The 23,298-nt window shown below is 40.9% G+C and overlaps 1 protein-coding gene across 3 annotated transcripts in view; it reads left to right on the top strand.

The window, feature by feature from the left end:
- The window catches only part of Adgrv1 (adhesion G protein-coupled receptor V1), a 580,259-nt gene that overhangs the window by 119,485 nt on the left and 437,476 nt on the right, over positions 1–23,298 (top strand). For all 3 annotated transcript variants that reach the window (XM_039103389.2, XM_039103390.2, XM_039103391.2), the window contains 13 exons: positions 246–345; positions 3,119–3,298; positions 3,901–4,064; positions 6,275–6,368; positions 8,698–8,776; positions 8,877–9,015; positions 9,665–9,806; positions 14,947–15,209; positions 18,922–19,097; positions 19,655–19,779; positions 22,301–22,458; positions 22,553–22,699; positions 23,062–23,169. In XM_039103389.2, coding sequence (XP_038959317.1) covers positions 246–345; positions 3,119–3,298; positions 3,901–4,064; positions 6,275–6,368; positions 8,698–8,776; positions 8,877–9,015; positions 9,665–9,806; positions 14,947–15,209; positions 18,922–19,097; positions 19,655–19,779; positions 22,301–22,458; positions 22,553–22,699; positions 23,062–23,169 — 1,875 coding nt within the window. The remainder of the gene's footprint in view (positions 1–245; positions 346–3,118; positions 3,299–3,900; positions 4,065–6,274; positions 6,369–8,697; positions 8,777–8,876; positions 9,016–9,664; positions 9,807–14,946; positions 15,210–18,921; positions 19,098–19,654; positions 19,780–22,300; positions 22,459–22,552; positions 22,700–23,061; positions 23,170–23,298) is intronic.

Raw genomic sequence — 23,298 nt, 5'->3', positions numbered from 1 at the left:
CATTGATCTACCTGCCTGTCTCTGTCCCAATACCATACAGTTTTTTATCACTATTACTTTGTAATGCAGCTTGAGGTCAGGCATTAAACATGTTATCTTGAGTCAATGGTTTCTGTTAATCTCTAAGACAATCTTGGTTCAAATGAAGTTATGTTAAACTGCACACTGTAAGTGTATGGCCAATGAAAGCAGGGTATGGGTTATGCGCAATAACAATACAGGCATCATGTTTCTCTCCGTCATAGGGGGCATTGAATAAAACAATATTTGTACATTTGTTGGATGATAATATTCCTGAGGAGAAAGAAGTATACCAGGTTGTTCTGTACGATGTCAAGACACAAGGTAATTTTAGACTTTCCTTTTGAATTTTTCTTTGGTATTTTCGTTTCAGAGAAGAAAGAATGAAATGAGCCAGTTTCTATTACTGTGTCTAAGAAGTAGGTATATGTTAATTAAAAGAAAGTTACTTTGTAGCCATCATAGCACTGTACATCTCTTATCTCTGTGTTCAGAAGGCTGAGGCAGGAGGATTGTGATGTTGGGCTCCCATTTTAAATGCCAGACCATCCAGAACTCCAAAGTAAGATCCTTTCTTTGAGAATATTTTACTTTAAATATTAAATATTCCACAGACATATTAGATTGAAAAAGCTCCTAGGCTGGCACATGAACACTGCTTCCTGAGGTGTAGCAAGCAGTGTGGAAGCTTTGCTCTATAGGGTTGGGAAGACGGCTCAGTAGGTGAAGTGCTACTGTGAAACTGGGAAGACCATAGCTCCCGTACCCAGTGTCCAAAGCTGCACATGGTTTTACATAACTGATTCCAAGCAGGCCTGCTGTGCTGTGGGAGGTAGAATCAAGCAAATGCCCAGGCGTTCACATGCCAGCTAGTCTGGCATCTAGAGTGCAAACAACAGAAGACCGTGTTACAAATAAGGAAGAAGGCAGGGCTCTACACTCATGGCTTCCTACAGATGTTTACCCGTGCATGTCACAGCACACACACACACACACACACACACACACACACACACACACACACAAACACTCATGTACACATACCACACACATAACACACTACATACATAACACATAACACACACACACTCTCTCTCTCATACACACACCACATACATAACACACTACATACATAACACATACCACACACACACACACACTCACATATACACACCACACACATAACACACACACCATACACATACATTCACATACATACACCATACAAATAACACACCACACACACACACTTACACACACACACACACACTCATGTACACATACCACACACATAACACACTACATACATAACACATACCACACACACACACTCTCTCTCATACACACACCACACACAAACACACTACATACATAACACATACCACACACACACACACGCACACACACATATACACACCACACACATAACACACACACCATACACATACATTCACATACATACACCATACAAATAACACACCACACACACACACACTTACACACACACACACTCATGTACACATACCATACACATAACACACTACATACATAACACATACCACACACACACACATACTCTCTCTCTCATACACAGACCACACACAAACACACTACATACATAACACATACCACCCACACACACACACGCGCACACACACACATATACACACCACACACATAACACACACACCATACACATACACTCACATACATACACCATACACATAACACACCATACACACACTCACACACACACACTCATGTACACATACCACACACATAACACACTACATACATAACACATACCACACACACACACTCTCTCTCTCATACACAGACCACACACAAACACACTACATACATAAGACATACCACACACACATACACGCACACACACACTCACATATACACACCACACACATAACACACACACCATACACATACATTCACATACATACACTATACACATAACACACCACACACACACACACTCACACACTCACACACTCATGTACACATACCACACACATAACACACTACATACATAACACAAACCACACACACACACATTCTCTCTCTCATACACACACCACACACAAACACACTACATACATAACACATACCACACACACACACACACGCGCACACACACACATATACACACCACACACATAACACACACACCATACACATACACTCACATACATACACCATACACATAACACACCACACACACACACACACTCATGTACACATACCACACACATAACACACTACATACATAACACATACCACACACACACACACACTCTCTCTCATACACACACCACACACATAACACACTACATACATAACACACACCACACACATAACACACACACCATACACATATTCTCACATACATACACCATACACATAACACACACACCATACACATACTCTCACATACGTATACCATACACATAACACACACACACACACACACACACACACACACACACACACACACGAAACAGCCGCACTCATGCACAAACAAATACGAAAGAAAGACCTCAAATGTTTGCTGCTGCTATCCAGAGGTTAGTTTTCTGAGGCAAGGTCCTGCTATGTAGCCCAGGCTGCTCTCAACTTAACTGTGTAGCCTGAGTTATCTCCAAACTCATGGTTTTCCTACCTCAGCCTAACAGGCTGGGTGACAGGTACTTGACATATTACATAGTCATTTGTCGAATAGAACACTTTTCCAAAGATAATTTTTGACTTTAAGTTACAAAATCAATTTAGGTTTTGAACCGATTACTGTTTACAAATAAATTTCATCATTTTTGAACAAATTGCTTGGTTCTTTCCTGTCTGTTGAATTCCTATAATCCACACAGTCAATATAGTCAGTAGTGACAATAACGTCCACATAGAAGAATCCACACGTTGTGTGGAGGGAGAATGGGATGTAGATTGCGTGTCAGTCTGCATTTCTGGGAGGCACAGGACAGCTGACGGGTTTTCACTTGCTCCACTCACATGTAAGTGCTTTCAGAATCTTGAAGTTGCTGAAGAGGTACCCTCTGGGTTCCTGATGTGCTCCCTTATTTTTTAGGGGTCTCGCCAGCGGGAGTCGCTCTGCTCGATGCCCAGGGATATGCAGCTGTGTTGACAGTCGAAGCCAGCGATGAACCACATGGCGTTTTAAACTTTGCTCTCTCCTCAAGATTTGTGGTGCTCCCGGAGGCTAATCTCACTGTTCAGCTCTTCGTCAACAGAGAGTTCGGATCCCTAGGTTTGTGTTCCTCTGGAGTGAGTACTGAACGGAGCTTCTAGACCAGGACCTTTACAATTCCGTTTTCAATTTTAAAAATCTATTTCTGTGAATGAAGCCATTGGTAACATAAATATTAATAGGAAAAACTTTGTAGCACAGTACTTTGTAACTTCTTTGTTTCTTAAAGAAGTTAAAGGAATTCTCTGTTTTCACAGGAAGGTTGTGTACTGAACAGCCCCTCAGTTCTCAGCACAGAGGGTAGAAGGCTGCTGTGGGGTGTCTAGGCTGGGCATGGTGACTGTGGGCTTCTTCATGTTTTTCCTTATCCTTTTGGGACAAGTAAAGACACAGTAAAGAAAAGGAAAGTATAGCAGGATCTCTGGGTATAGGCTAAAAAGGACTATACCACTGCTTTCTCCATATACTAAAACAAGTCCCAGAGCCAAGCTGTAAGTCCAGAGGCAGGGATCTATGTCTTCATAACAGTGGGCATCACCGTGCTGGCCCATGTGAAAGACTGCAGCATCAGGACCAGTAGCAGGGCTGAACAGAATAGGAGAGACTTCACAGTTTTAAAGGTGTAGGTAATCATCTTCTTATTAAACAACGAATTCGCCCAGGAGCTATCAATGTCTCGTACGCCACTGTTCCCGGAATAGCAAGTCTGAAAAATGAAACAGAAGGAAACCTCGCCGAGCCAGAGGCTGACTTCATCCCTGTGGTGGGCTTTCTGGTTTTAGAGGAAGGGGAAACAACAGCAGCCATCAATATCACGGTCCTCGAGGTAAGCGCTTACGATATTTCCACGATCTTATATTCAACCCAAACGATCACACAGAGCATAAATTGATAGAATAATTTATGTAAACATAAACTGTAAAATGTGCTTAGAGAATTCTAACAACTTTGCATCTAAAGGTAGCACCTTTCATGGTGACTAAGATTATATAATACTTTTGCTTGTCTCTATATTAAATATTATTAATATTTGTAAATTTTCTTCAAAACTTGAGAACTCTGCCGTGTTTAGATATCTTAAGAGTCTGTTTGGTTGGTGTCCCCTGCTGGTGGCATTAGATCAGGTTATGGCTTTCCTTGATTTTTTTTTCTTTAATTTTGAATCACCCAGGAGTTTCCATTTGTGTTTAGATCGGCCAGCCTGCTGTTGTGTATTTTATTATAGAAACATTGTGTGAGAGATAACTTCCTTAGGACACTTTCTTATAACGTGGCTCTGGCCTAAGAGGTCCCAAGGGAGCACTTGATAATGCCCGAGGATTCACCAGAGACACGGGCTCGTGTACATCATAATCCTTGTGGGTGAGATCAGTTAATTTAGGACTGGAGACTCTCCTGGGGCTGGCGATAGAAAACGAGATTATGGCCATGCGTAAAGTAATCAGCAGTGACTGAAACTGCACCTTAAATGAGTTTCCGCACCATGAAATCCTGTGTTTGGGGAGATTGTGGTTCTACTATGTAAATGCGCTTCTAAGAGGTTATGTAAACGCTGTGTGACCAGAAAGTGTAGACAGTGGGGAGTCTAGACGTGGGAATGACTATATATTTGAAAATACATTTCTCTTATTTTGTATTTGCTAGTTCAATTTTATAGTTTTTATTCTGTCAGAGGCTTTGTGTAGTTTTACAAAATTATTAGTAATATAAGCCACATGCCCTGCGAGTGTGTTTATTTCCACTTCACTGTGGCTCATGGCCACGTGAGAACTAGTTTCAAGAAGGAAGGGTGTTTCCATGTCAGTGTGTAACACGATCTGATCTACACAGCCATTGTAAATGCCTGATCTGTTAATGATGTCAAATTAGACACTGTAAGTACACTACACAAAACACACACACACACACACACACACACACACACACACACACACACATTTCCTAGTTAAGTGAGCTTTTAAAGTACAATGTATGCCCCCACCTCCTCCTCCAAGTCTGTTTTTGTAAGCGTGGGTTTTCCACGCACTGCCTTTTTCGTTTTGTCATTTTCAAGGTTTGTTCTCTGAGCAGTGCTAGATTAGAACACAGCAGGCCTGACGTGCAGAAGCAAGCCTCTATGGGCTGTGGGAGGTGGGAGCTGGGACTCATCTTCGCCCAGACACTCTTGCCTGTCTAGAGACCAATTTTAAACTTCTTTTTTCTCACGTAGAGACATGTCTCAGATAAGATAAAAAACATGTTTGTATGTGTGTACTGATGTTTTAGGTATATATGTGTATACACACACACACACACACACACACACACACACATACACATGCACATGCTACACTCACGGACACACAGACACAGATGCAGTCTCTCTCTCTCTCCCTCTCTTCTCTCTCTCTCTCTCTCTCTCTCTCTCTCTGTGTGTGTGTGTGTGTGTGTGTGTGTGTGTGTGTGTAAACTTGGCAAGTATTCGTAGCCTGCTAGTCACTCCTGACACGGGCTTACTACTCCTGTGTTAGGGTACCTTCCTTGTTTTCATTGTTAACTGTGGGACTATTGATTAATAAAAATCACTATCACGTTCAAAGGGTTTCTCGCAGGTGGATACTCCTCATACACTCTTGTTAATTATTACCAGCAAGCCACGCCCCTGCGGTCATGATTTTCCATAGCAAACGTGGTAGAGTTGAGGCTTTGGAATATAAACGGCTCACCTCAAACTCCCAGAGCTTGTCCTCAGCCTTCCCGTTCCCGTCTCTGACAGGCGTCAGGGAAATTGAGCATTTTCGCATAGGATCTATTTGAAATAATTAGACTCAAATAGTTGGTTTACTTATAAACTGTGCTTAAAATGTAATAATTTTGAGGTGCCTTCATAGGGTTCTACCTAGTAAATTCCACATATATCTTTGACACTGTTATATTTATATTTCCCAATTTAAATAATTGTACTTTTTGTTTGTCTTCCACCCAAAGAAGAGCTTATGAGGAAGAATTCCTTTCCGGCGTAATTAAAGCCTTTTTAATGATTTTAATTTTTTGCAGGACGATATACCAGAGCTCAGAGAATACTTCTTAGTGAATTTAACTCATGTTGATCTCGTTATGGCTCCTCTGACTTCATTTCCTCCCAGACTAGGTAGGTACGGGGCTCTCGTTTGCGACCCTTTTTACTAACTTGAAAGGACTTCATTGTTTTTTTTGTTTTTTGTTTTTTTTTAATTTCGATATTTTTTTTATTAACTTGAGTATTTCTTATATACATTTCAAGTGTTATTCCCTTTCCTGGTATCCGGGCAAACATCCCCCTCCCCCCTCCCCTTCCTTATGGGTGTTCCCCTCCCAACCCTCCCCCCATTGCCACCCTCCCCCCACCAGTCTAGTTTTAATCAGAGCGGATTGTTAGGTGAACTAGCACTGTTCCTTGTTTTGGTTGTTAGTTTCAGCCACGTGTGAGGATGTGCTGAGCGTTTAGAGCTATTAGAGTTAGAGACTATCTTGCAATTCTGCAAGCAGTGTAACGGCAGTAATTACTGTGCTGCCTTTTGAATTTTGCAACTGTGTTATAGCCAGATATGCAACCTGCAAGGTGGTGTTAGTTCTTTCAAATGCATTTTCCTTCATTTCCTTTTAAAACTGTAATTAGCTGTCTTCATAAGCTGACCATTTTCTTAATACTTGCTTTTGTATACTCTGCTGCTTGTTTCTATTCTGACTTTTGATCTTTTTCTTTCCATGCTTTTAGAAAACTTAATTCATTACAGACTGAAAGGTAAAACTTGGACCTTGGTAGAAACTTCTTTAGACCCTTTAATAAGATATATTCTCAGTTTTGCCTGAAAGTATGTGTGGTGTGCTGGGCCGTAGTGCGTAGCATCGAGATCAGCCTGTCCAGCTGCTCGTCCGTGGGCTTGCAGGTCTGCAGGGCGGAGGGGAGTTAGGCCATTCGGTGCCAGTTCCAGTGGAGCTCTTTCTGCTCTGACCCTCTACTGTGAATTGTTGTATGTATTAGTTCTGCCATTTCTTACATCCCCACATTGGGCATACGAGACCAAGGAAGCTGTGAGAAGCTTAGGACTGTGCCCCGAATCACAGCCGGAGCATGAAAGAGCTGGGTCCGTTTTTTTTTTTTTTTAAAGAAAACTAGAAATTTAATTTTAATAATTTATGATTTAATTTTCATTTCAAAAATAAATTTTTGTTTATTTTTGAGATTGTAATTTAGTTAAAACATTTCTTCCTTCCCTTTTCTTTCTCCAAACCCTGCCATATCTGCCCCCTGCTCTTCTTCAAATTAAAGGTTATTTTGTCATTGTTATTACATGTGTATGTATGTGTATACACACACACACACACACACACATATACACATACATACACACATATTCACAAATAAGACTTGTGGGGTCTGTCCAATGTTACTGATATTTATATTTTAGTAGTATGCTATGACTTTTAGACTGTCTGGCTCTAAGCCTGTAGTCCACTGGGTACAAATTCTGATTTTATACCATCTCCTGAACGGTGTTGTTTACTTCAACCTAAAGAGAATTGGTCTTCTTATCCCTTTCCTCACTAAATAGCTATGATAATTGTACTTAACTAAAGAATAAAGTATCGAAGCACAGACACACACACACACACACACACACACACACACACACACACACACACACCAGGAAGAGGAAGAGAAATAATGTTTCAATATAAAAGAGCATTAGAAGAAAATATTTTTGGGACTGGAGAAATGGCTCAGCGATTAAGAGCACCGACTGCTCTTCCAGAGGTCCCGAGTTCAATTCCCAGCAACCACATGGTGGCTCAGAACCATCTGTAATGAGATCTGATGCCCTCTTCTGGTGGGTCTGAAAACAGAAACAGTGTACTCACATATATTACATAAATAATTAAATAAATAAACATTAAAAGTATTTTCATTATCAAGTTTCAATATTTGTAGCATACTGACAAAAACGCATCCAGACAAGAGCACTATTTTTATTTCTGCTTTCTCAAACCCTCTCTCTAGTTTGTATTAACACTTTCCTCTGTGTCACTTGTTAAACATGGATTTTTTTCCTGTGACCGTCTACCTTTCTCTTTCCACCTTGTTTTCCTTTCTCTTGTCCTTTCTACTTTTTCCAACACTATCATTTTTCCCATCCTGAAACTGAGTGGAGATGCAAACATTGTTTAATTATTCAAGATGAAGCTATAACACCTGTAGCCTGTGTGTCACACTGTTCTTAGTTGGGTAGTTATACACCAAGACTCTTGGTAATAAACATATTTCTCCTCTAATGTTACCAATATTGTTTTTACTTCCTTAAACATGTTTTCACTATGTGTAGTACCTACACGTAAAAATTTATATAGTCTTCAAATTTCATAGCAGATAGTGGCTTTAGGTATAGTTTTGATGAATTTTATATTAAATTGTGTTCATTCACTCTATCTCTGATTTACAGATTCCGAAGGCTTGAGTGCGCAGATTGTCATAGATGCCAACGATGGTGGTCAGGGTGTGATTGAGTGGCAGCGTAGCAGGTAAACCAACGATGCGTAAGCTCCTTCCCTAAGTTCACGTTCTTCATGATTACCACACAGAGGTCATGAGACAAAACCACATCTGTTCTGTTGATTCCAGACTTGAAGTGAATGAAACCCACGGCACTGTGACACTGGTCGTCCAGAGGGGCAGAGCAGCCCTGGGCCACGTGTCCTTGTTTATGTACGCCCAGAATCTAGAGGCTCAGATGGGGCTGGATTACATGTGCACCCCACAGGTAGGGAAATAACCTATGATAGCCATTTGTAACTGCTGTGTAAGAGACTGCATAGGGTGAGCAGGCAGAGCGTTTCTATATTATATGTCTTTCTGCTGTAATAGGTTGTTGAATTGTTTTAATTCTCTTCTATATCTTACTTCAAACTTAATAATCTTTTTGCAGTATTTAATTCCAAAGAACGCTAAGTAATGCGTAAAGTATATTAATCACTAGACTCTCCCAGAACGTTCCCTATGCTTCTGGAAATCAAAAATCACTCTGCTTTGTTTGTTGTTGGCTTAGTTTACTGAAATACTTTAAGCCATTGCAATACTTTTTAAAAAAATCTTCCTGTCTTCATCCCACTTATTACGGAACCAAACGGAAGCGCTTTCAATTTAAGTTTAAACAAAAAGAGAGCATGTAGAAGTTAAGATTCCCTGAGCTGGTAGCTTCGGGAGGTTAGAAGATGAAAGGCAAAGGTTGTTGGAACCTGGCTAGGGGTCCTCTGAAAGGTCAGCAAATGTGAGTAGCTGCTGAGCCCCCTCCCAGCCCTAAAATCGTGTCTTCTCTGCGTTATCACATATGCAGGACCGCTTTCTGAACATGTGATGAACACCCACTGTGAACTTACGTGTTTTCTCTTTCCATTTATCTTTTTGACCAGATTCTTCACTTTGCTGATGGAGAAAGGTTTAAACCTGTGGACGTTGTGATTCTGGACGACGATGTTCCAGAAGGAGATGAAAGATTTCAGTTGATCTTAACAAATCCTTCTCCTGGACTGGAGCTGGGGACAAACACGATAGGTAGATGCTTTTCCTTTCACAGTCTCTAGTGTGGCTCGAGACAGATGAACCTCTTCTTAGCCTCATACGAGAGCCCCGTAAAGCTCAGCTTTTCTAAGTTCTCACAGTGGGACGGCGTCCAGCCAGTGTGTGTTTGTGTATGACATCAGCAAGGTCAGAGGAAGTGGATAATGAAAGTAATCTTAAACAAGGTTCTCACTTCTGAGGTTTTAATCAACATGGAGACATCTCTCTGTGAGAATTTGAGTTCCGCTGTGGTTTTGTTCTTACAATGACACAAATGACAGAGATAGTCAGCATTAGGAAGTCTGTGCCCAGTGCCGGGGTACTCTGTCTCAGATACACTGTGAGAGCTTCAGTTCTCTGGTTGGAGTGGTTTGACATTGTTTGTAGAAATGCGATCTCACCGTGGTCTAGGTAATATAGTGACTGTTCAGCAGTGGTAACAGTAATGGCAGAGAGGACCTCACGGGTGTGCCCAATTCTGAATAACACGTTTATATGTAGGACTTGTTATACATTTTTCATTATTTGAAAACGTCATACACATTTATAATGTCACCCACAATTCACCATTTCAACTCTCCTCGGATCCCACCTCCTTTAACACGTCTCCTCCCAGCTTCATGCCACTTCCTTTTCTTCCTCCTCCTTCTCGGAGTCATTATCATCCCCTTCTCTTCTTCTCCCTCCTCCCCCTGCTCCTCCTCTTCTTTTTGATAATCTACCGAGTCCAGCTGGTGCTATCAGGACATGCCTGGGCCTGGAGCTATTAGGCACAGGAACATGGGCAATCCTGCTAGAGGTTGCACCCACAGAGAAGACTAATTCTCTCCCCTAACTTTTAGTTATGACCAATAGCTCCCCCTTAAGAAACGGACACAGTCACCTCTAGGACAGGGTTTTGTCTGGCTGGCTGCTGAGCGGATCTCTGTATCACTAGCTGCTGTGAGGTAACAGGTGTGGCATGAGCCTCACAGCACTCTGTCTGTGGGCCTCGTCCGTCATGCTCCTGGCAGCTGAGGAGATGCCTTGATAGAGCGGTCACACTTAGGGCTGAGCACTCAGAGCCCTGTAAGTTACTTCTAGATGAGAAGTAGCTCACGTGTACTGTATTTGCCCAGTGTTCACAAGCCCTGGGTTTGGTCCCCAGCACCACGTGTACTGGGGATGACGGTACAGGCCTGTAATCTCACTACTCATTGGATAGAGGCAGAAAGATTATGAGTTCAAGGCCATCCTCTGATTACATAAAATGCGCAAGACCAGCCTAAGTTTTATAAGACTCAGTTTTTCAAAAGACAGTTAGCTTAAATGGCTGGGGCAGAGGCTCTGAGCAGGCAGAGGGTCTGGATGCAATGGTTCCGGGGTCCTAGCCTCTTATAAAAGTCACACTATGGAAGGAAGCTTTACTCAAAAGCAAAGTGATAGAACAGATTAAACATACAGTGTCAGGGGTGCATCAGCCAGTGAGTGACGGTGTTCTGGTCCTGGTTGTTGTGTGGCAGTTATGACATATATGAGCCTCTGTTCATGAGGTTTACTTTGCTTGCTATGGAGCATAGAGAGTAGCTTTTCTCTAACAGATTAAGTCACTCAGTTTCAACTGTGCATATCTCTGTCCATAGCACATCTGATTTCTTTTGTATTCTTACACCCAATTATACAGGTATAAGATAATAAGGACGGGATTCTCTCTAAAAGTTCACACAAGGACATAATTTTGCCTTATTGTTCATGCACCCAAGATCAGTTTAAGCTAGATTGACACTTTGCCCTCAGCTTACAGACTGTATTTCAGAATATGTTTGAACAGAAATAGATACCCCGGGTCAATTTATAATGGGAATAACTTATTTTCATTGTTCAAAGTAGTTATATCAGCAGATGGTGTGGGTGTGGTTCGAAGGTAGCTAATAACTTGCTATGCATATTGTTCAAAGTTGGGTGGATGCAAAGCCCCAGCCAGGGAGAGTCCGAGGTTGCTGGGCTATTCCTTAAGCTTGCTGCAGGCCTAAAGTTTAATTCTCAGTGCCCTCCCCACAAAGGTCACTTCAGCTCCCTCCGATCGCAGCTTGGTGTGTTTGAAGAACCAAGTGAGACTGAATCTCTTAACTTGTTTCTGTCAGTGGTAACTTTCTGTTTATAAGTTCCTAGAGTTGATTTCAAAAAATTTATAGGAAAAAAACATGAAAGAATTTGTGTATCAAAAACATTTTAATGTTTTAAATTCATTGCTATATTTATACATTATTATTTCCAGGTCCCTAGAAACATTTTTTAAAGAATGTGGCTATTTTTCCATATTCAGGAAGTGTATGTCTAGATAATGAGTGGTCTGAATTGAGCATAGTGTGTACAGGGATGTTCACTCAAATGTATATTTAAAGCTGTTGTTTCTTTAAACCCTTGTTGGTGATTTCTTAACCTGTTAAAGCTTTTACCCAAGTTTTCTTGAGCAGCCCATGGTTTGCAGCATTCTTTACTGCCACATATCTCTTTATCAGTGGCTTTGACGCTGCCAGGTCTTCCTTTGTGCCTCTTTGCTTCTTATGTCCCCATTTGCATTTCCACATAGATTTGTTTTTGTAGATTATTAGTTTTGTAGATTAGTATCATTGTATGTTATCCGGTTGGAATTGAGTGTTTCAGTTCCTTTGGGGAAGTACAGTGAACTTTATTGATGGTGTTTGAGAGGGTAAAGGTCTTAAAATCCTATAATCCTGGGGAATCTGGGATAGACACTCTGAGGGAGATCCTCAGTGTGCTGGGGCTAAGTTGAGGCAGAAACTGTCCAGTAGCTGAAGGTCTCTGTCTTCCTTCCTTGCTCTGGCTGGTGTGAATGGTCCAGGGCTCCATAGTCCTTGAGGCTTGTCTTAGTTACAGTTTTACTGCTGTGAACAGACACAATGACCAAGGCAACTCTTATAAAGGACAAGGTTTAATTGGGGCTGGCTTACAGTTTCAGAGGTTCAGTCCATTATCATCATGGCAGGAAACAGCAGTATCCAGGCAGGATTGGCATGGGAAGAAGTGAGAGTTCTACATCTTCATCCAAAGGAAGCCAGGATCAAACTGTCCCCAGGTAGCTAGGAGGATGGTCTCAAAGGCCACTTGCACAGTGACACACTTCTCCTAACCAGGCCACACTTCCTAATAGTGCTGCTCCAAGCATATTGAAACCACCACAAGGCTATACTGACCATGAGGTCTACCATCATATAGTGCATCAAAATTCACTGTCTTAGCAGTAAGTGAGCTTGGGGGAGTGTTCATTGAGAGCAAAGCTACCATTGTCAAGGGTAGAGGAACAAGTGTCTCTGTTAGGAGACAACCTGATTCTCAGTATAGTCCAGGATGACCATCAGGGACCCTGTGGCATCTTGTATGTCACTTCCTTGATATCATTGTATGTTGTGTGTCATTTTTAAATGCTACCACCCTTGCCCGGGATTGGATGAAGCTAGTAGCCCCTCCAGGCTTTCTTTCTGTTTGTTGTACCTGCCTTTGCTCCGGGAGGTGACTGCACTACCAGCTTCCGCCTACGGCCCCTGTGTTCTTCTTCCTCTAAGGCATGGCAGAAAAGACTCCCTTTCCTTCCCTACATTCCTCCTAGGACCTGGAAATCCCGCCTGTACCTTCTGCCCAGCAATTGGCCCCCCAGCCTTCTTTACTGACAGATCACGAACCAGTTGGGGGACCAGGACTTTAGCATCAGAACCAGCCCTTCAGTTGTATCTCTAGGCAGCTTTCTCTAGGCAGCTGATCTCTAGGCAGCCTGCACACTGAGGACGGGAACAGGGACGGTCATTCCAGTGAATGTCGACTTCAGCTCACTCCAATCTCTACCCTTGTGTCTCAGCAGTGAGGCTGCTCCGGACGAGCAGATGGGCTCAATTATTAGACATTTTATTTTAGAGCTTGTTATTATGTTTGAAATTTATTGTGTTATCTTTTATTATATACAGTTTAAAAATATCAGTATTATTGCTACTTTTAAAATTCTATTTACTTTCCCCCAAAACAACATATCTTACTCTATTTTTCTGAAATCTGTATAATTCTGATGTATATGTGGTTATTTCTAACATAGGAGGAAATCATTTATTGATGATGATAATATGTGAGACAAGACTGTAAATTTATTTTTATACTAAAATGTAAAGCTACAGATGAACATTTTTTGGCTGTTGGTTTTCAATATACAATTTATTTTTATCTATCGTCTTAGTTTGGGTTTTGCTTTTGTGGTAAGCACCATGACTGAAGCACACTGGTGAGCGTAGGGTTCACTTTAGTTTATACCTTACACTTGTGAGCTTGTTTCCTGAAGAAGTCAGAAGAGTGCTGTTTACTCTCTAGCCCTTGTGGCTCTCTTGGCTTGCTTTTTTACATAAGCCATGGCCACTGTACACTCCCACATTAGTCATTGTCCGAGAAAGCTCCTCACAGGCTTGCCTACTGGCTCTAGCATGGGTTGACGTAGTTCAGAGGGGTTAGGGGAGAAAAAGAGGGAAGGAGGAAGGGAGGGGAGGAAGACTGTGCTGTTCAAATGTGAACTAATTAAAGGGACGTGAGTGGGTCAAAAGGGACAGGAGGTGGCCACAATCAACATTTTTGGTCCATCTTTCTCACATTTTCACATCAATTTCTGTGTTAATTGTCTATTTTGAATGAGACCATTTTTATATTTTTCGATCAATGGCAGCTGATATATAAGGATACCCTGCTGCTGAAGTCCACATGTCCTGGCTGGCAGATGGCTCAGCAGGTAAAGGTGTTTGCCACCGAGCCTGGTGATCCGAGTTTGATCCCTGGGATTTACATGGTGGATTTCCACAAGTTGTCCTCTGACTTCCACCTATACACAAGCTGTGACGTGTGCTCTCCCACAAACAAATGATTACGTAGATGATTGTAAGAATGATGCGCATCTTGAAGGTGACTTCCTGGTTTGCACCGCCATTCTGTTCCCTTCCAGCTGCGTGACTTCTATAGAGTACTTGTGTTTAGTCTGACACAAGGTGGGGCTGCGGGGAGAACTGAGTTGATACAGATGTCACTCTCAGATGTGAGCGTGCTCATTGGGACTGACGACGTCCATTCTTCAGTTACTGCTTGGATGTGTTTGCTTTCACAGCTTTGATTACTGTCCTTGCCAACGACGATGGCCCTGGAGTCCTGTCCTTTAACAACAGTGGGCACGTCTTCCTCAGGGAACCGACGTCTCTCTACGTGCAGGAGAGTGTAGCAGCGTTAGTCATTGTTCGGGAGCCAGCCCAAGGCCTGTTTGGAACAGTGGCGGTTCAGTTTGTTGTGACAGAAGTCAACTCTTCAACTGAATCTAAGGACCTGGTTCCTTCCAAAGGCTTTATTGTTCTAGAGGAAGGCGTTCGATCCAAGGTATAGTTGAATCTTTAATATCTTCTTTAGTAAGAACACAAGATTATTTTCAGTGATTGCAATTTTTTCCCTAAGAAGCGGTGTCCCCTCGGTTCTCAAAAATCAAAGCAAAAAACCTTCTTAGAGGAGAGAGACAAAGGCACTACAATGTGTGGCAAGCATTTCAGAATTACAAAGTGTACAGAGATGGCAGCTGGAAAAATTGCCTGTTAATGTATAGAGGAATATGCAAGGATTGAACTGTGCAAATAGCATTGTCAATTTACAGTCAGGGGCTGGAGAGATGGTTCAGTGGTTAAGAGCACTGGCTGCTCTTCCTGAGGTCCTGAGTTCAATTCCCTGCAACCACATGGTGGCTCACAACCAGCTGTATTGAGATCTGATGCCCTCTTCTGGCCTACATGTGTACATGCAGATAGATAACTCCTACATTATATAATCTAATTTTTTAAAAAGTCATTTAAATGTATTTTTTCCTGTATATTGTCTGTAAGAACAGAAGCCAAGAGAAACTTTCATACTTGGCTTTTCATCCTTGTCTGCTATACTTCAGATGAACAAATGAGCAGGAGTAGTTTAGAAGAGAAAATGCTGGATTTGAGATTAGTTATGAATGCAGTCTACTATAAAATTAAATTAAATTAAAAATGCTTTCCAACCTTCCTTTTCTTTTGAAGTTGGTACTCAATTTTATTAAAAATTTATGTTTTAGATTTATTTTATTTATACGTATATGAATGTTTGACCATATATGTGTGGTACCTATGGAGGTCAGAAGGTGGGGGCGTTGGGTCCTTTGGAAATGGAGTTACAGATAGTTGTGAGCTGCCATGTGGGTGCTGAACTGAACCCAGGGTAGGAATTGAACCCAGGTCCTCTGGAAGACAAGCCAGTGTTCTTTTTTTAAAAAAATGATTTATTTTATTCATATGAATACACTGTAGCTGTCTTCAGATATGCCAGAGAAGGGCATCGGGATTCCATTACAGATGGTTGTGAGCCACCATGTGGTTGCTGGAAATTGAACTCAGGACCTCTGGAAGAGCAGTCAGTGCTCCTAACCACTGAGCCATCTCTCCACGCCCTCAGCTTTATTTTGGAGATACAGTTAAAACTATTTGGTTACATTACCTTACTCGTTTTACAGCTAAATACAGTAGTAAAGTAGTATATTTACAATGATTTAACATCGGAGATAACCTAATAATTGAAGAAGACTGTTTTCTGTGGTGCAGGTTGGACGCAGGGCCTTGGGAATGCTGGGCAAACACTCCAGTTCACCTACATCCTCAGTCCTCTTACACGTGTAAACTCCAGCACCTTTCCAAGTTTGGCGGTTTTTTGTTTGTTTGTTTTGGGGTTTTTGTTTTGTCTTTTTTGAAATTCTATTTTTTTATTAGATATATTTCTTTATTTACATTTCAAATGTTATTCCCTTTCCTGGTTTCCTGTCCATAAGCCCCCATCCCCTACCCCATCCCCATATGGGTGTTTCCCCATCCACTCCCCTTACTGCCCTGCCCCCGACATTCTCCTGCACTGGGGGTCCAACTTAGCAGGAGCAAGGGCTTCCCCTTCCACTGGTGCCCCAACAAGGCTATTCTCTGCTACCTATGCAGTTGGAGCCCTGAGTCAGTCCATGTATAGTCTTTCAGTAGCAGTTTAGTCCCTGGGAGCTCTGATTGGTTGGCATTGTTGTACATATGGGGTCTCGAGCCCCTTCAACTCTTTCAATCCTTTCTCTAATTCCCCCCAAGGGAGTCCTGTCCTCAGTTCAGTGGTTTGCTGCTAGCATTGACCTCTGTATTGGACACGCTCTGGATGTGTCTCTCAGGAGAGATCTATATCCAGTCCCTTTCAGCATGCATTTTTAGCTTCATCAGTCTTATTTAGTTTTGGTGGCTGTATATATATGGGCCACATGTGGGGCAGACTCTGAATGGCCATTGCTTCAGTCTCTGCTCTAAACTTTGCCTCCACATTCCCTCCTATGAATATATTGTTCCCCCTTTTAAGAAGGAGTGAAGCATCCTCATTTTGGTTGTCCTTCTTCTTGAGATTCATGTGATCTGTGGATTGTATCTTGGGTAATTTGAGCATTTGGGCTAATAGCCACTTATCAGTGAGTGCATACCATGTGTGTTTTTCTATGATTGGGTTACCTCACTCAGGATGATATTTTCCAGGTCCATTCATTTGCCTATGAATTTCATGAAGTCATTGTTTTTGATAGCTGAGTAATATTCCATTGTGTAGATGGACCACATTTTCTGTATCCATTCCTCTGTTGAAGGGCATCTGGGTTCTTTCCAGCTTCTGGCTATTATAAATAAGGCTGCTATGAACATAGTGGAGCATGTGTCCTTGTTGTATGTTGAAGCATCTTTTGGGTATATATATATTCTTGAAAATCTCCAATTTTTGAAATGATATAAAAGCTTAAAATATAAGTGTTTTGTGAATTTGCTATTAGTTTACTCATATTTTATTCTTTTAGTGTTAAAATTACATTTTATTTTGGCTTTCCTTGAACGTTTTAAAAATAGTTTTAAGATTTCTGATATGTTCACTAAAAAAATTAATTGTTAGAACAAATTAAATAAAATTTGAACTAGCCTATCTGCCTCCCGCAATTTAATTTGAAGATGTAAGTTGTAGGGTACACAGTCCCTGAGCACATGAAGAAACGGCTTTAAAAATACGATATGCACTTAGGACCACCGTGCAGAGGAGGTGTCAAATGAGTGCGGTTGAGAAGCGTCTCTCTTTGTCCTTTGCCCTTTCCAGAGAAAACAGCTTTCCAGCTTTTAAAATTCAGGACCATCGTGCTCTGTAGAGACAGGATTGTTCAGCAGCTGAGGACACCTTTCGCTCGGCATTCTGGAACACAGTCATACCTGTCCGTAGCTGGTTCATTTCCCGGTTACTGTGCTGGTGCATTCCGTTGCTGAGGCCACAGCCCTTTTATCCCACCCCTGATTGGTTCTAGTCTGCACCCACTCTGCGGGTCACTGCTTCTAGTCAGTCCTTTCCAGACGAGATGAGGTTAAGGAAATTATACAGCCCGGATAGGACAAAAATGTTACAGAAATCAGCACATGAATTTAACCTGGTAATCAGTGTTTTTTGAGAACCTTAAAAACTGTTTTATTTTAAAGTTATGCATAAGCACTGGTATGCATGTGTCCGTTCACATGAATGCAGGCGCCCATGTAGGCCGAAAGAGAGCGTCCTGTCTCCTGGACCTGGGGTTCCAGGCCTCGTGGGCTGCCTGAGGTGTATCTGCTGGAACTAAGGTTGGGCTCTCTATGGAAGCAGCAGGAGTTCTTAACTGAGGAGCCATCCCTCCATCCCCAATTAGGGTTCTTTTGAAATGCTAACGGGGCTGGGGATTTAGCTCAGTGGTAGAGCGCTTACCTAGGAAGCACAAGGCCCTGGGTTCGGTCCCCAGCTCCGGAAAAAAAAGAACCAAAAAAAAAAAAATGCTAACAACTGTTACTTTTCAGACACTATAGGACAGCAGATCATAGTGTTGAAAATTCCCACAGTAGGAACTTGAAACAATTGTAGCCACCACATGATGGGAATCAAATGTAAATAAGTGGAAGTCATATTTCAAAGCACACATTATGAAAATGTGTAGTAAATTTCTCCAAATGTGTCTTTCAAAAAGACCAGACTCTATTAACTTCATTTTCTCATTGTGTTTCAGGCCCTACACATCTCTGCCGTATTAGACACGGAACCAGAAATGGACGAGCATTTTGTCTGCACCCTGTTTAATCCAACTGGAGGTGCTAGACTAGGGGCCCATGTTCAAACCGTGATAACAGTTTTGCAAAACCAGGCCCCTTTGGGACTATTCAGTATCTCTGCTGTTGAAAATAGGTATGGGTTATTTACAAAACATTAACATTTTGGAACAGTATGTAACACTTTCAAACTGAGAAGCTGTAGATAGAAATTAATATCTGGTTACTTTTAACGTGTCTGGAGCTGACAAATATTTATATTTTATTTCTTAAAATAATTAAGGCACCTAATATTATTAGTAGGCTAAACCTCTCCTACTTCACCTATTTCTTAGCAGTTATCTGAGTTTTGCGTGGAGAGACCTTAGAATGGTGATATTGCTTGATTTTATATATATATATATATATATATATATATACATATATATATATTGTAGAGTAACAGATATTTAATCATTGTAAGGACAACATTATTGGAGTGTCACGTTTGTATTTTTTTTATTTAAAAATTCTCTATAAGTGAATACTTTTGAATACTAGAGTCTAGTCCTCCACTGAATTAAAATTTGTGGGTGTCATTGGAGAGTACAAATTTATAAGTATATAAAGTACTATGCTGGTAGTATAATATGCATTTTAAACATTTAGAAACTATTCTCTTCTATCTCCAAAATCCATTTGTTTGTCTTTTAGTGCTACCTCTATAGATGTTGAAGAATCCAACAGGACTGTGTACCTCAATGTGTCACGTACGAATGGCCTCGATTTGGCTGTGAGCGTGCAGTGGGAGACAGTATCTGAAACAGCTTTTGGCATGAGTACGTTTAACTTTCTTTCCATAAATGATGTATTACCAACAGAACAGGTACTTGATTCTGTTATTGAAGCCATAGTATTTACTGTGCACTTGTCGTGCACTAGACTTGGAACTCCGCTCACAAAGTTTAGCATTTGGGCATTCCCATAAATAACTATAGGAAATACAAAATAAATGTTCATTGTGAATGGGATCAATACTTTTGGGGACACTGGAAGTAGTAGAAATGCAAGTGAGGGCTGAAGAGATGGTCCTACAGCTGATTACTGGATTCTCTTCGGAGGACCTGCATTCTGGTCTACCACCCATGTCAGGAGGTTCACATTGCCTGCACCCTAGATTCAGGAGCTCTGACACCTCCTTCTGGCTTTTCCAGGCACCCATACACGTGGCACATATTCAATCAAATACACACACACATAAAATAAAAAAAAATGAGGTGGGTATTTCTAAGGAGAATCAATGATTGCATTAAGACTTACTAATGAGTGGGGGAACCTGAAACACATTTCGTGGATGTCACGCTCGTCTGAGCTTTAAGGACAAGCCTCTCGGTGGTGTAGGTGTACATAGGACCATATTTATACTCTGTAGACATCGTTCCAAGTGCCATGCAAAGAATTGTTTGTGAAGAGAAAAAAAGATGCAGAGGGTGAGCAAGGAGGCAGCAGGCTGGGTAGCTTAGACTCAGGGATGGATTGTCTTGTCATGGTGAGTGAAATGCTGTGGACTAAGTGTGGTTAAATGTAGCACGTTACATTTGAGTCAGAGATGAGAAGGTATTTCTCTAGATTAGATAGAAATGTTCTGATACACAATGAGTTGATGAAGCACATTGTATTGAAACTCACGGGGGTTGAGAGACTGAACAGAGTCTGTAGTTAGATTGGGGACAAGTGCAGATGCTTTTTGCTATGAGCCTTGAAGACGCTCCTATGGAGTGGCTACAGATTGAAAAATGACCTAAGAAATGAACATGACCCGAGAAGCCCAGGAAAATGTGAGGTTGCCACAGGCAAAGGAGAGTGTTCGAATTGAGGAGAGGCCGTGTGCCCTGGGAGTTGAGTGAGATGAAAATCTAGAAAAACCAACTATTACAGTTACTAATGAGGAAGTGCATATGGGCATAGCAAAGGCTGTTTGTACAGGGGACGGGGCTTCACTAACACTCGGAGTGGAGGGAAAGAAAAGAGACTTTAAAAACATGCAACTATTTCTGAAAGTCTGGCTTGGAAGATAGTGTCTAGAGAAATACTGGAACTCAGAAAATTCCTCTCCGTGTAGTGGGAAGTTACTAGAACTTGCATCAGTGCTGATGGAGAAGGCTTAGGAAATAAGAAAGAGTAACCATGAGGGAGAGAAACAGAAGTAGCAATAATGTCAGAAGATATGTGTGTGGATACACACGTCACATATATGACGAGACATATAAAAGACACAGAGACTTACTTCCTGCTCAGACTTTGCTCATCACGTCTCTCAGAAGTGGTCCCGAGAGTGGGCGGTCCCAGGTGGCGGGTGTTCCACCCACATTGTCCATCTTCCTGAGTGACAGGAATGAAGATTCACCACTTTTACTCATGACTCCTAATGACGAAGCTTGGGGAAGGTTGCCAGTTAAAAATGTAATCTCTACTTTTAGGAAAGAAGTCTCTAGTGGCTGCTTCCTCTGGGTACTGACATTGTGTCTTCTTGAACTAAAATGTTCGGTTCAATAATTTAGATGAGTTGTAGGTTTTGTTGTTCTTAGCCTATTATGTTCAGATAATTAGCGAAAGTTTAAAAATAACTTACTTTGGGAGATAGTCATGACAGTATGTGATAGAACCTTTTTAAAACAATAGAAATTGAAAAAAATTTAAAAACTCCTCATTAACCTGTGGTTTTCTCTTTTAATGTTTTTTAAATACTAAATTAAGAACATGTGTAATTTAGAGCAATCTGATAAAACCTTGAAGTCATTTGAAGTGAGTCTGCATAGATATTTTAAAGTCTATCAAATGGAAACTAATACTGTCAGATGGATAGACATTAAAATGTGAGATTAAATTTGATATACCATTAGCATATTTTCTGTTAGGCATATTTATTATTTTCAAAATTCAGCTGTCTTTGCATAGTCTCTATGGAAGATGATAGAAGTTGTATTAGCATATTTTTCTCTAAAATATATACTTAGACTTTAGTTTTGAATACACTTGGAAAATATGTAGAGTATCTATCAAAATATCACTACTTTTAAATGTTTTATACTTTTAGTTACTGCTTTCAAGCTTCCTAGTGTCTATTCTCTTTTACATACAACACTCACACATCCACAGGCACACACACACACACACACACACACACACACACACACACACACGCACGCACACCATCCTCCTCCTCCTCTTCTTCCTCCTGCTCATTTCCATCATTGTCTTTCTAACACACTCACTAGCTTCACTCTTTAAATAATGCCAAATGAGATAAGGTTCAGATGCAATTATATACACAAATAAATATTTATTTTATTATTTTAGGGGGAATGGATGTTGTCTTTTCCATATTTCAAAGCTTTTTTGACAAGACAGCATTGGACTGGTGTTTTTTTTCTGTTGGAGATTCAGTTTATGGCGTAATGTTAAGAAAATCCTCCTTAGTTGTTTACCGATGGCAAGGGACTTTCGTTCCAGTTGAGGTAAGCATCCCTGTTTGCTTTATGGTGCAGGAAATACAATGTCTGTGGAAACTTTAATGCAACATCAATTACTAATATCATTTGTATTTCCTAGGACTTAAATGTAGAAAGTCCTAGAACTTGCGAGGCCTTTACTATTGGTGTTTCTCTGTATCTTGTGATTACTCACGGGGAAAGAAACGGAGAAAAGCCTTCCATCAACAGTGTGTACACACTCGCTTCTGGATTCAGATTGCTCCTGGTAAAAACATTCTTCCATTCTCTGTAGATTCTTTACAAGTGCAATTCAGATTTGTAAGAGTAATCAGAATGGAAGATACTGTATGTTCTGTGTTAAAGCACAAAAGAACTCTTGTTGCAGTTGGATACACATTATAGTATTATAATATATACATTATTAGTATAGTATAGGATACACATATAGTACACATTATTGCAGTAGCAAGTATATAAATTCAAGGCTATTTTTGTCTCTAACTAGGAATACATAGCCTACAAATTAAAGAGTTTCGAATGTTAAGCCATATCTAATGCATGCTATTAAGGACTTCAGCCCCTCCCATCATTAAAACCCTTTACGCGCTTATCCCCTCTCTTTTGTAGGTACAGACAATCGTTATTTCAGGAAGTTGTCAAGTAAGGCATTTCACCTCAGATACTCAAGACTATTTCATCATTGCAAGTCAAAGAAATGATTCTGAATTAACCCAGGTGTGATTCTCTTGACGTGAAAATTTCTTCCCTTTTAAAACATGCTATTAAAATTTGTTCCTGTATATCATCGGATTTAACAAATGCCATAATTTCATGGTGGTAATGTGGAATGATACTGCTTGGACA

The sequence above is a fragment of the Rattus norvegicus genome, chromosome 2 (assembly GCF_036323735.1).
Source record: "Rattus norvegicus strain BN/NHsdMcwi chromosome 2, GRCr8, whole genome shotgun sequence".
NCBI classification, from domain to species: Eukaryota; Metazoa; Chordata; class Mammalia; order Rodentia; family Muridae; genus Rattus; species Rattus norvegicus.
The sequence above is the reverse complement of the archived record's forward strand: the minus strand, read 5'-3'. Positions and strand labels throughout refer to the sequence as shown.